This window comes from Trichosurus vulpecula, chromosome 4 (assembly GCF_011100635.1).
Source record: "Trichosurus vulpecula isolate mTriVul1 chromosome 4, mTriVul1.pri, whole genome shotgun sequence".
Lineage (NCBI taxonomy): Eukaryota > Metazoa > Chordata > Mammalia > Diprotodontia > Phalangeridae > Trichosurus > Trichosurus vulpecula.
The window spans coordinates 123473387-123486867 of record NC_050576.1 but is presented as its reverse complement, the minus strand read 5'-3'; the positions used below and the strand labels follow the sequence as shown (position 1 = coordinate 123486867).

Below are 13481 nucleotides of genomic sequence, written 5' to 3'. Positions count from 1 at the left end.
GCCAGGGACTATGATAAGTACTGAAGGCTGTGCCTGATCTCAAAGGAAGCAGTGACTGGGCTCTGAAGTCAGAGAGAGAACAAGGTGAGAAAACTTTCTACCAATGCCGGATAGAAATCCTCTCTCTGCAACTTAAATCTTCAAAAGAAGTGCCAAGCTGTCACAACAGATGGAGCGCCGAGTTCGAATCCTGCCTGACACTGACCAGCTTGATAAGGCATTTAACCTCAAATCCCTCAACTGTAAAATGGAGCTAATAACACCCACCCCCCAGGGTTGATGTGAGCTGTGCAAAACGGTATATAAAATGCCATCTATTAGGTGACTTGGGCGGATCATGGTCAGAGTCCTAGGCAGGACTTGAACTTTGGTCTCGCTGAATTTCAGTGCTAGGACTCTATGGATTAGGTCAGACTGCCGCCCAGGAGATTCAGGAGATAAGAGAGGGAAACGTTTACTACGTGTGCCTCAGTTTCCTCATCTGTAAAATGAGGTAGGCGGCTGGCCCTGATGGCCTCCGAAGTCTCTTTCATTTCTAGATCTACAATCTCTGCGCCAAAGATCCCACATCTTGTGGGGTTGCAAAGAGTGATGCCTCTAAAGGCTGGAGGTAGAGGACCCAAGAGGGGGCGAGCAGGGGCGCGGGGCCCGGGAGTTCTGGGCCTGTGCGGTGGGGCCTAGGCCGTGAGCGGCACGCGCCCCCGTCTAGCCCGAAGTCCACCAGGCAGGCCCCGAGCCTTTCAGACCCGGACAGGAAGGGGATCACGAACGGGGGGGGGGGGGCGACCCCTGAACCCACGCCGCGGAAAACCGACGCATAAATCCGCAATCCACCTGAACCGTGCAGCATGATCAAGGAGGCGCTCTGTTGCCCCGCCGGGGCCACCACGTATCGCTGCAGCCGCGCGGAGGTTGCCGCTGCTGCCGCCGCCATCGTCGTCCCACTTCCTCTCCCCGCCTCTCCACCTCGCGTCTGCCAACGGGCTCGCGCACGCACGGGATCGGGTCGCGTTCCCGAAATCGGGAGCGCATGCAGAGAGGCTGGGGCGCGCGCCCGCTGTCCTGGGCTAGCCGAGGGTGGTTGGCTTACAGCCAATACTGAGGTCTCCAAAGTCCAGCCTCCTCCTTGTGTAGACGTGGAAAGGGAAACCCAGAGAGGTCACCCACGTAGCAAATACCTGTGCCTGTTAAGGTGTAGTGTAGGTAGGAAAATGGGCCAGGGGATAATCCAGTGGATGGACCTGGGGTCCCTGAGGAAACTCGGGTCAAGGACACCTGCTAGTTGCATTTCCCCCGGGCAATTAAACTCTCGGAGACCTCGTTTCCTTATCTGTAAAATGAAGGATTGAACTTAACAGTCTAAGTTTCCTTCAGGACCTAAATCTATAAACCTATAAGCTCTAGACTTGGAACACAACTGATGGTTTCAAATCCTCCAGCGTTCAAGAAGTATTTAATAACCTCCCGTGCTTAATAAATTCTGTGCTAAGCCCTGGAATACAAAGAAAGGCACAAATTGTCCCTGCCCTCAAAGTGTTCACCATCTAACGGGGTGGGGTTAGGGAACGTGAAGACAAGATGCAAACACCTATGTTCGAACAAGATGTAAATTAATGGTTTAATATTATAAATATAATACATGAATATAATTAATAATATAATGATATATTACCAAATTAAAGGTAATTTCAGAGGGAAGACACTAAATATTAATCAGACTGGCTTCTTTCAGGAGATGTTATTTTCACAATTCCAGGGGATTCATGATGAAAAATGTTATCATTCTCCAGAGAAAACTGATGCAGCCTGAGTGCAGATTGAAGCATATTTTTTCCACTTTCGTTATTTTTCTTGCTTTTTTTTTTTACAACATAGGTTATATGGAAATATTTTTTGTGCTACTTCACCTGAAGCATATCCTGTTGCTTTCCTTCTCAATGGGTGGAGGAGGTGCTGGAGGGAATGAGAATTTGGAACTCAAATTTTTACAACGAGTGTTTAAAAACACTTTTTAAAATTTAAATTGGAAGAAAACCCAGAAGGATTGTACCTGAGTCCTGAAGGAAACCAACAAATCCAGGAGACAAACAAGATAATTCTAGGTGTGAGGAAGGAACAGCCAGTGAAAACACACAGTCCCAAGGTCATGTCTTGTGCAACCCATAAGGAGTTCTGTGTCAGCAGATTAGAGTATGTGAAGGAGAGTAAGGTGGAAGAATACTGGAAAGGTAGAAAGAACCATGTTATAAAGGGCTTTGAATGCTAAACAAAGAATTTTATATCTGATCCAGGAGGTAATAGGGATCCCCTGGAATTTATTGAATAAGAGAATGATATTCTAAGCCTAAGCAAAGTGGATTTTTGTTAGTATTTTTTGGAGTTTGGTTTTCCAGGATCCATGGCCATAACAATCTCTTGTCCCCAGGTGTTAGATATGAGTTCTATGGTTCAAAATATCACCCCGACCTGTGTAGACTGTAAGGGCCAGGTGTTGCCTGTTTAGATTGTAATGGTCAGGACCCTGGAGGGGTGGAGTGTAAGTATAAAGCAGGTGGGCACTGGTCAGTGAGTGGGAATCTTTACGGTTGAAATGCACAAACTAGGATGATGTGTGTGCCTTGATCAGCCCCCTCAAGGCTTGGGGGGGAATCTGGCCCCCACTGAGGCTTGAGGGGATTTAGGGGAATGCGCAAGTTGTGCCTATCTTGATTGACCCCCATGGAGTTGCCCCCTCCTGCAAGAAGGATGATTAGGGAATGCTGTAGGAGTTAATGCTGGGCCATCCTTGTGAGAAGGTGAGACAGCCTTGTTTACTTGTTAACCCTTTTGAAGTTGTCTTTCCTTTATAAAAGCAGATCAAAGAAACTGTGCTAGCGGGCCATCCTGGGTATGCTAGGGTACCCAGTTGCTAATACAGAAGTGAGTGATTGACCTCTGGAAAATCACTTCATTTTGGTCAGAGATTCTTCATCTATAAAAAGAAGGTCCTTTCCATCTGTAAACCAATGATCTTTCAACTTTAAGGATGATTACATACACAGCTTTTTCCACTACACCAGCCTGTCTCTACCTGTATCTTCTCTACCTGTCTCTGAAGAAAGTTAGTGTTCTCACTTCGTTATAGTGAAATGTTTGCTTTCTTTTCTGTGGGACAATAGGTCTGCTATTAATCTATCAAGAATTAAATCATTTCTGAACTTGCAGGGGTGGATTCAAGATGGTAGAGAAAACATTCAGTTGAGCTCTCCCAACATTCCCCTCCAAACAACTTTAAAATAATGCCTCAGATTGAATTCTGGAGTGGCAGAAGCAGCAAAAAAGTTAGATGAAACATTCTTCCAGCCCAAGACAATATTGGAGGTTGGAAAGAGAGATCTATGACATGGGAGGAGGCTAGTCCAAGTGGATGAAACACTCATGGTGGGGCCAGGTAATAGTAGCAGCAACTTTGGAATCTCTCAAGCCATAGACGGTAGAAAAGAACTAGGACTGAAGATTATCTTTTGAGCTTTTACTACAAGTTTTCCATTTGAATGGCTGACAACACTTCTCCCTTTAAATAGGGTATATAATATTTTTGTTTGAATATTTTATACTTAACATGTATGGAGATGTTTTATCTTCTGAAATTTTCTTTAGGGAATGATATGCTACAGATTTGGAAATATAGGTAATAACTGTCAACAAGATATTATAATGTACCATTTCCACAGACCAGGCTGTCTGTTCCATTCCATTTATTGAGTGTCAATACAATCCATTTATTGGTAAATATTAATTTTTGACTAGGTGCCAGGTACCACAATGCCTGGCACTGGGCCAAATTCTGGAGATACAAAACAAACAGCATTTCCTGTCCTTAAAGATTATGGGGAAAGGAAGAGATTTGGGGATAGAAGATAGCACAGAAGATTTAATATGCATGTGGTGGAGTAAATATGTAGCAGAGGAGTAAAGGGGCCAAGAAGTCTTGGGAAACAAAATTGTTGTTTTTAAGACATTTTTTAAGTCTGGGACCCCATTTGCGGGTTTTCTTGGTAGAAATACTGGAGTAGTTTGCCATTTCCTTCTCCAGCTTATTTTATAAATGAGGAAATGAGATAAACAGGGTAAAATTACTTGCCCAGGGTCACATAGCTAGTATCTGTGGCCAGATTTGAACTCAGGAAGATAAGTCTTCCTAACTCCAGGCCTGAAATTCTCTGCACTATGGCACCACCTAGCTGAGAAATCCTATTAATAAGCTTCACTAATGTAGTGAAGTTGGTCCTTGGATAAAAGCTAATTTCCAGTGTAGGTAGGTGCTGCTTTTGAGAACTTATTTGACTTGAAAAGGCTACAAGCCAAGACTAAAGTAGAGGAAGAGCTGGTGCGTGACTTTCTATCTGCAGATGATTATGCACTTAATGCAGTCTCTGTGGCTGAGGTGCTGCTTGTGCCAATTTTGGCCTAACACTTAACACCAACAAAACAGAGGTTCTCCACCAGCCAGCACCACACCATCCATACATGAAACCATTGGTTATAGCAAACAGAGAACTTTTGCATGCTGTGGATAAGTTCGTTTACTTTTCAGGGATGTCCAGAGATGATGAGGTTGACACAGTCATGGCCAGAGCTAGCTCAGTCTTCGGGAGGCTGTGAAGGAAAGTGTGGGAGAGAAGAGGCATTAGGCTGCCTACCAGAATAAAGGGCTACAGAGCTGTTATGCTGACCTTATTGTTGTATGCCTGTGAAACCTGGACAGTATACCAACGCCATGCCAGGAAATTGAATCGCTTCCATTTGAATTGCCTTAGGAAGATTCTGAAGATCACCTGGCAAGATAGGGTACCAGATCCTAAGGTCCTTTCTTGAGCTGAACTGCCAAGTAGTCACACTGTACTGCAGAGAGCACAATTCTGATGGGCTGGCCATACTGTTCAAATGCCAAAGGTATGTTGGCCTAAAAAACTCTTTTACAGAAAACTCACACAAGGCAAGTGCTTGGTGGAGATCAGAAGAAGCAATACAAGGACACTCGCAAGATTTCTCTGAAGAACTTTGAAATAGTTTTTGAGACATGGGAGATACCGACACAGGACCATCCAGCATGGTGTGCCCACATCAAAGAAGGTGCTGTGTTCTATAAGAAAAGCAGAACATCAGTAGCTTGAAAGAAACATGAGGTGTGCAAATTTAGAGACATCACCACTCCGAATGTTCCCATGGACTATCTATGCCTGATTTGTGGTAGAGCCTTCTGAGTTTGTATTGGTCTGATCAGCCACAGTCCAACACAATGTACCTTGATCCCAACATAGCGATGCCATTTTGTTCTTCTTCAAACACAAAAGACAACAAACAAACAAACACACACCTCAAACTTCTTGATCATCTAAAATCCTTGACTAGAGAATTTCTTTTAGAAAGAATAGGAACCTTTATCTGGCTTTGTGTTTCAAATAGGATATTGTACAAAAACTGTATGGATTAACTTCTTCCTTTTCCAAGGAGCAGAATGTATCAGAAAATCTTCTCTTAAGAGAGTAGCCAGTGCATGGAATTCTTTAACTCAAGTCCTTGGACATGCAATTATCGATGAACTGACTCTCTAAAATTGATGCCTATATTGACATATTCAAGTATATTTTAATAATTCCACTACCTACTTCACAAGACTGTTGTGAGTTCATATATCACATCAGTAAATTATCACTACTTGATTATGGACCACTTGTACGTAATACCACCATTATGTTTCAAGTGCAGGAAGCTCCTAAAAATCACACATCAGTGTCACTGAGGGTAAACACAAACACTTTACATGCCAAAGCTGAAGCTGAGATTAGAAAATACCTCCAAAAAGTTTTTTATGAAAAAATCACAAGAAATATTACAGGCTTTGTTTGAGCTCAGTGGCTCTTGATATAGTTCCCTTTCTTCCTCTACTACCTTTCTCAAGGCTCACAACTTCCAATTCTTGAAATTTTGCCCAGAACTCTCTGTGTTCCTCACTTCCAAATTGCCAGCTGACAACTCCATCTTCAACACTTCCTAGATTTGCTATCGTAACCAAATGAGCACCTGTCCAAGCAAACTAAGAAGTAGGAGGACCTGTGTCAAGAGCTCCCTGGATTGTGGTAAATTCTCAGTTTCAGCTGGAACTTGAGCTTTTCCAGATTTAGGACCATTTATAGAATGGAGTATTCAAAACTGAATTGGATTCTCCAAATCCTGTTTTTATTCATCATGGAAGTGGTCTTTCCAAGGGGAATCTGCTAAAGATGACTTAGATGTTCGATTATTTGTTGCCTGTCTTCTCTTCTTAGTCTATTCATAGAATAAAATGAAGGTTTTGCAATTACTATGCCGTATTTAGAAATGCCATCTGGGAAGTGAGCAATTGACCAAAAAAAAAAGTTATTCCTTTCACTCAGTGAGTTGAATAGCTTTCAAGTTTAATTGTCTCTCCATGACTGTTTGGGGGTTTTGTAGCCTTGACCTGTTGATCTTGTGGAAAATCTTCTTGGCAAAGTTTTATTTAAACATTCTGATGCATCTCTTAACTTCTTTGTTACTGTTATGTGCTTACTTTCACTGGGACCACGTAAAGAGTTTAATTTTCTGCCTCCTCTTGTGTTTATTTGGTGTTGTCTATGTACAAGTCAAGAAAAGCAAGCAAAAACAGAAACCTACCATTTTATTCCCAAGCTATGATAGGGTCTAGAGAATGAAGGGCATGTTTAGGATTTTGTAGTGCCATAAAGTGCTTGGCAGTGCTTCAGGGCACACCTGGTAAGCTTTACAAAAAAAATCTCATGAAATCTTAGCCCCTTAAAGTAGTATGTTAGTACTTTGAAAATGATTTTTTATTAAATGAATGAAACAGCATTGGGAGTGTGGGCAATATGATTCTCATATGTGTGCATTTATTTCCTAAGTGTGGCTTCTCTTATTCTTGAGTATCCTGACCTGTTGTTCCTAGGAAAGTTAAATGTAGAATTTCCAGTTTTCCTTTGGATAAGTAGAGAAACAGTGTGTATATTCACTGATTAAAAATTTATCCTTGATTTTATAAGCATGTCCACTAAATTGCTAAATATCCACCCTACTTACTCCTCAAGTAGTTTGGCCACTTATGAAAATATCAATAACTTCCAAACCATCTGTTTCTTTTCCCATATCTTTTTAATTTTTAGAGTTGAAAGGGACCACAGAAGTTGCCTAGTCCAACCCCTAAGTCAAAGGAATCCTTGCTATAATGTATCCATCAAATGCCTGTCCAATCTTTGCCTGATGGCTCCAAAAAGGGAGAACCCACCACTTCACTAGGCAGCCCTCCACTTTTGGACAACTCTTAATGTTAGGAATGTTTTTCCTCCCCTGATAATGGCCTCTTTGTGATTCTACCCATTACTTCTAATTCTGCCATCTGGGGCCCAATCACTCCTTCATATGACATCCCTTCAAATACTTGAACACAGCCATGATAATGTCCCCCTAACTTGTCTTTTCTCTAGGTTAAATATGCCCCTTTCCTTCAACCAATTCTTATACATAGACTTTGGCTATGCTAGTTGCACTTCTCTCTAGCTTATCAATATCTTTCTTGAACTGTAGTGCCTAAAACAGATCATAGTACTCAACATAAAGTCCAATGAGGGTAGAGTGGAACTATCACCTCTATCAAGGAAAACTATTATCTTCTCCAATAGATTGCCCCCTCCATCATCCCTACCCTCTCACTTACCTTCAAACTCTCCTAGTCTACTGCCTACAATCATGCCCATGTTTCCTCCATCCTCAAAAAAAACTTCACTTGATATGTCCATCCCACTGGCTATCATCCATCTCATCTCCCTTTTGTGACTAAACTTCTTTGGGAAGCCCGTGGTTAATTGATGCCTCCCTTTCCTTTCCTCTCATTCTTTTTAACAACTTAACAGCCTGGCTTCCCACTTCATCTTTCAGCTGAAACTGCTCACTTGAAAGTTACTAAGGATCTTTTAATTGCTCTAGGCTGCATTAAGCTTTTTTGGCTGCAGATACATATTAACCTTATTGTCCCCAAAATATCCAATATCTTATTCAGAACAACTGAATCACCTTTCCTATACTTGTTGAATTAATATTTCTACCCAAAGACTATACATCTATCTCCATTGAATTTCATCTTATTAGATTAAGTCTAACTCTCTAGCCTGTTAAAATTCATTTGCCTTTTGATTCTGCCATCCAATATTTTAGCTATCCTTCCCATCTTTGTATCAGCTGCAAATTTGATGAATATGTCATTTATATCTTTAATCAAGGCATTGATAAAACATATTAAACACTATAGCTCCTTGGCTAACACAATCTCTAGGCTCTTTTGTCCTCATTACACAAAGAATCCAGGCTTAGAACTGAAAGATTCATTAGATATTGTATAATCTAATACTTTCATTTTATAGATAAGGGAATTGAGAGCCAGAGAAATTAAGTAATATACTAAAGGTTATATAGATTATAAAGGACAATGTCAGGATTTGAACCCAGGTCTCTTAAGTGCACATCTGCTATATAATTTCTGGTTAAATTTCTTTAGGAAGGGACCTTAATTGATGTCAATATCTACTGATTAATTCATTCTTTTTTTCCTCAATAGTGTATTTACATAGGTCATATTGAAGTTATTTTAATTTCATGACTTATCTTCTCTTTTTTACAAGAGTAATACAATATAACCTGAGTGGCTTGATCAACATGGACCCTCAATTTAGATTCAAAGAAAGTTTTTTGAACTTGAATTATAAACCTTAATTTTCCTACTTTGCTACATCTGTGGAAACATAGACTTTAAAAAAGTCAATCTCATCAGGGGAAGATAGTTTTGTCTGATACAGAATTATGTTACAGGCTCATAAAAATCTCAGAGCTGGAAGGAAATTCAGAGGCTATCCAATTCAAACCATTCTTGAGCAAGAATCTCTCTGTAACATACCCAACAAGTGGTCATCCTGCTATTGCTTAGACTCAAGGATAAATTTTACTAATGTTCCATTTATAAAGATTAAAGATTTAAATTCTAATGAAAATATTTATGCATGGCTTGCTCCTGAGTGAGAAATGCCACCCATGAAGTTTGATGGTGTTTACTCTAGGCGATAATCCCATTTCAAGAAAGCCAAGAAAGCCGTATCCACCTTTAAGTATGTGAGTTGTTTCTTTTCCATATTCTGAAAAGAAAAGGTCTTTAATGTTCAGCTTCAGATGAAAACAATATAACAGAGTGTTTTTATGTACAGTTTGTACAACATCTAAGGAGCTTTCTATAATTGAGTATGGGATCTAAGGATTTCCCTTTCTTTGCATTTTAGAAATCTAATTTTAAATATAGAGGCCCTGCTTATTGAAGAAAAAAAAACCTAGTTTGTAGTCAGCTTGCCTTGATTCAGCAATTTTTTTTTAATGAAAGAATTGGATCACAGATGCTACATAGTTTGTAATCTCCCTCCCACCCCCCAAGAAGAGGCTTTTATTTATGCAGGTTCATTCCATCATGCAGGTGGAGTTGATATAAGGAGTCGTTTTTGCATGGTTATTAAAAACGTCGTGTATGCTGAGAATTCCTCTCCCTTAACTCTTTTTTTTTGTTAGTCAGTGGATGGTCAGTCATATGGTTAACATCTGGAATTCACTCAGGCCAGTTGGGTAATATCTTCCACCAATTTGTTGCTTTATTCAGAAAAAGACATACCAGAATAGAAAGTATAGAAGGGAAATACTGTGTCTCTTTTGACCTACACAGACTCAAATCTCACCATGCCCTTTAAAACAGTCATTGAACCAGTTAGACTATTTAGTTATCAATAAACATTTTTGTTGCCTTAAAACAAACTCCCAGAAAACACAAAAAGATGTGCTCAGTATGGAGTCTTGATTATTTCAGTTCACATAGGACTCTGTTTTCATCTTAACCCATGCCCCTGGCCATAAACACACAAGACATATAAATTCACCCTATAAGCCTTGCTTTGTACAAAATACCACTCTCTTCATTTAAGTAAACTATAAGGTCTAGTTTGCTTCTGAGATAGGAAGAAAGAAAGAAAGGAGAGAGGGAAAGGAGGAAAGGAGGAGAATAAGGAAGGAAGGGAGGAATGAAAGACGGAGAGAGGGAGGGTAAATCGTAGTATGATAAGAAAATAAAGACAATGTCATGCACTAGTTAGCGAGCTTGCCTCAGAATCTGGAATCTGGTGATTTCTTCCTTCATACTGTTTCTTACATATCTCCTTCTCTCTACTCACTCATCCACAGCCCTGTTTCCTCTCATCTTTACTACCACAGCTAAGGTGACTTTTCTAATAGGTAGATCTACATACCTCCCCCTCTTTCTTTCTAATGAGCTCCAATGGATCCCATTACTTCCAAAACAAAATTTGAAGTCCCCAGTTTGTCATTTAACACTCCTCATAACCTGCTCCCTCCTTACCTCTCCAGTCATCTTACACCTTACTTCACCCCATTTACTCCTTCTAGCTTCCTTTTAGTTTTTCAACCAGGATCTTCCATCACTTGTCTCTGAACCTTCGCAACGGCTGTCCCCTCTTGCCTAGAATGCTCTACTCGCTTATTTCTGTCTTCAAGGCAACTCAAATTCTACTTTGTTCAGGATACCTTTCCCATTCCCTTCAGGGGTAATGCCTTCACCCTGTAGATTATCTTCTTCTACTCTGTGCATGTGCACTCATTGAGGGAAGGATTTTGTTGTTGTGTTTTCTTTCCCTCAGTACTCAACACAGTACTTAGCATCTGGTGTTTAATGAATACTTGCTGACTGACTGATTGACAAAACTCTTCGGAATCTTAAAAATTGTTGGTGCTTCCAGCACAATCTAATCTGTTCTAGTGCTTTAAATGCAGAACATGCTTTTCTGCCAAGAGGCACCACGGTATTTGGGTGGATTTGGTGTCAGAGGACATGAGTTCAAATTTTACCTCTGGTGATTATTATCAATGTGATTTTGGCCAAATCATTTAAACTCTATGGTCATCTGTTTTCTCATCTTTAAATGAGGCAGATTTTACTAAGCTAGATGACCTTCCAGCTCTAAATCCATGATCTTTTGACTCCTGTGTTTAGGGTTCATAGATTTTTAGCAAGGTGGAAGATAATTACTCTTATGTCTAGGGTTCCACTGAAGTTTTGCTTAAAATGAAGGTTCCTCCCACTGCAAAACATTTGAGAATCCTGGGCTACATGGAATATATACAAAAGAATACATCAATAACATAAATGGTGATGTAGTTTTATTTTAATAGTTAAAATAAGTCTATTTTAATACAATTAATGACAAAGATGAGAGAAAGCTGCCTTTTATATCTGAAAATGATGGTCCTATTTTGTATTTTAGAATATAATCCTGCAATCAATGGCAAGTATTCCAATTTGTTGATGAAGAAAAAAATAAGAGATAAGGCTAGGAAGGTAGTTGGGAACCATATTATACAGGGTCTTAAGTGCCAATCTTTTAACATTGTATTCTTCTGATAATGCTATATGGCAGGTTATATAAAAGATGATGGAGAGATGCATGGACATTAACAGGCTACAGTATATTACCAATTATGGATTAAGTGTGAAAATTTGTTTTAAAGATGCCATTAAAGAGATGTAAGACTAGAAATCTTTGGTACTTGAATCTGAACCACTGAACACGAAGTACCAATCAGATATACCCTGCCAAATTTGTGGACTTGCTGAAAGTTTTGAGCAGCTCTTGCATTGATCTGAACTCTAAATTACTCACTGGGGACTTGCACGTGAATTTTATTTAACTATGCCCTTCTGGCTTTGTTAGCAATGGAGTAAATCCAGATCTGATGTGACAACAATGAGAAGACAAAACTCAAGTAGGCTATTGCAACTCTTAAAGGCTTGGAGCCCAGCTATTGCTCATGGTGTTGCCAGGAAAGTTAATATCATTATTCCTTCTCTTCAGATGAGGGATAAGAAGTGAAAAATACGTGGGAGATATTAAGTGACCATAAGCATAACTTTAACTAGAAATGATATTGCTTAAAAAAAAACTCATGTCATTTCAGGTTATATGCATAGAAATACAATGTCCAAACCAAGAGAGGTAATAATTTCTCTGTATTTTATGATAATCTAATGAACCTTTCGAATACTGGGTCTGGAACTGGGAAGCACATTCTAAAAGATAGTCAATAGTCAATAAACATTTATGAAGTGCCTACTAAGTGCCAGGCATTGTGCTAAGGCCTGGAGTTACAAATATGAAAAAAGACAGTCCTTACCCTCAAGGAGCTTACAGTATAATTAGGGGATGGCAACGTACATAAGGAAACTGAAAAAAGAGAGAGGGAGGCACCATGGGCATGGTAAAGAAGTCAAAGAAGACCAAAATGAGACCAGGCAGGTGGGAAATGAGGAGATATTTGTCCTATCCCCTCTTCTTACCTGGAGAAGTTTATAGCTCTACCCTCCAGTCAGAGGGGCAGAAGGTACCACTGAGGTATGAGTAACAAATTTGATAGAATTGGTTGTCTGCTTTTCCTAGCTTGACTTCAGAAAGGCTACAATAACAGTTCTATTCCTGGAAGTGCAGAGTGGACCCTCCTCTCCTGTCCAGGTTTTGAGGAATTAAATAAAGCAAAGAATGAGGAAGCTAGAGAGAAAAGAAGAGGTAGAAGAATCCCAAGTTTTGGGTAATGAGTCTGGAGGCCTGACTGTTCAGGAGCCCTTTTTGGTTGCCAGCTTATATGCCCATTGTGTTACAATGCCTCATGACATAAGGAATCCTATTTAGTGAAATAAAAAAAAAGTTTGAGAAGCACTATGCAGAATTGAGACCCATGGATAGAAGATACAACCAGGCAGATTTTGGTTTATGAAAAAGAAGAATAGGTCATACAAAAATCAAAATTACAAGTAACTCAAGGCAATGGAGAGACACAGGGTTGGGTCAAGTTAAGTTTCAACAAGCTACAAATGATGATTTCCATGCAAAAGCTGATCTTATGAATGTGACAGAAGGCACAGGAGGTGGGACTATCATGTGGTGAGAAAGAAGGAGAACTGAAAGACAGCCTGAGTGCTGCAGCCTTGGTACTCTTTAGACATTAAAATAACCAGAAGGATTCTGATTCATTGGACAGAGTCTCTGTAGAAGATTTATAGAAAGATGTGGACAAGAATCAGACAAGAGATTGTGGGAGTAAGTTTGATCTTCATTCATGGAAAAAACACTTGTGCTGATGAATTCATGCATCCATCAAAGTAAACACGAGGAAGAACTTTCTCTAAGAACTGTCCAAAAATGAAATTATCTTTCTTATAAGATGATGGGTTCCATGTCACTAGAAATATTCAAGCAGAACCTAGATGACTACCTGCAAGGGAATTTTGGTGCTAGGTGAGAAGTTGAACTAGATATTCTCTATGTTCTCTTTGAACTCTAAAGGAGTATGGTTCTATGACGATAGCAAAT

At 39.9% G+C, this 13481-nt stretch overlaps 1 protein-coding gene across 1 annotated transcript in view; it reads right to left on the bottom strand.

The window, feature by feature from the left end:
- The window catches only part of LYPLAL1 (lysophospholipase like 1), a 55233-nt gene extending 54261 nt beyond the window's left edge, over positions 1–972 (bottom strand). Inside the window, exon 1 of the mRNA XM_036753438.1 lies at positions 835–972. Coding sequence (XP_036609333.1) covers positions 835–934 — 100 coding nt within the window. The 5' untranslated portion in view covers positions 935–972. The remainder of the gene's footprint in view (positions 1–834) is intronic.
- Between the last annotated feature and the right edge of the window lie 12509 nt (positions 973–13481).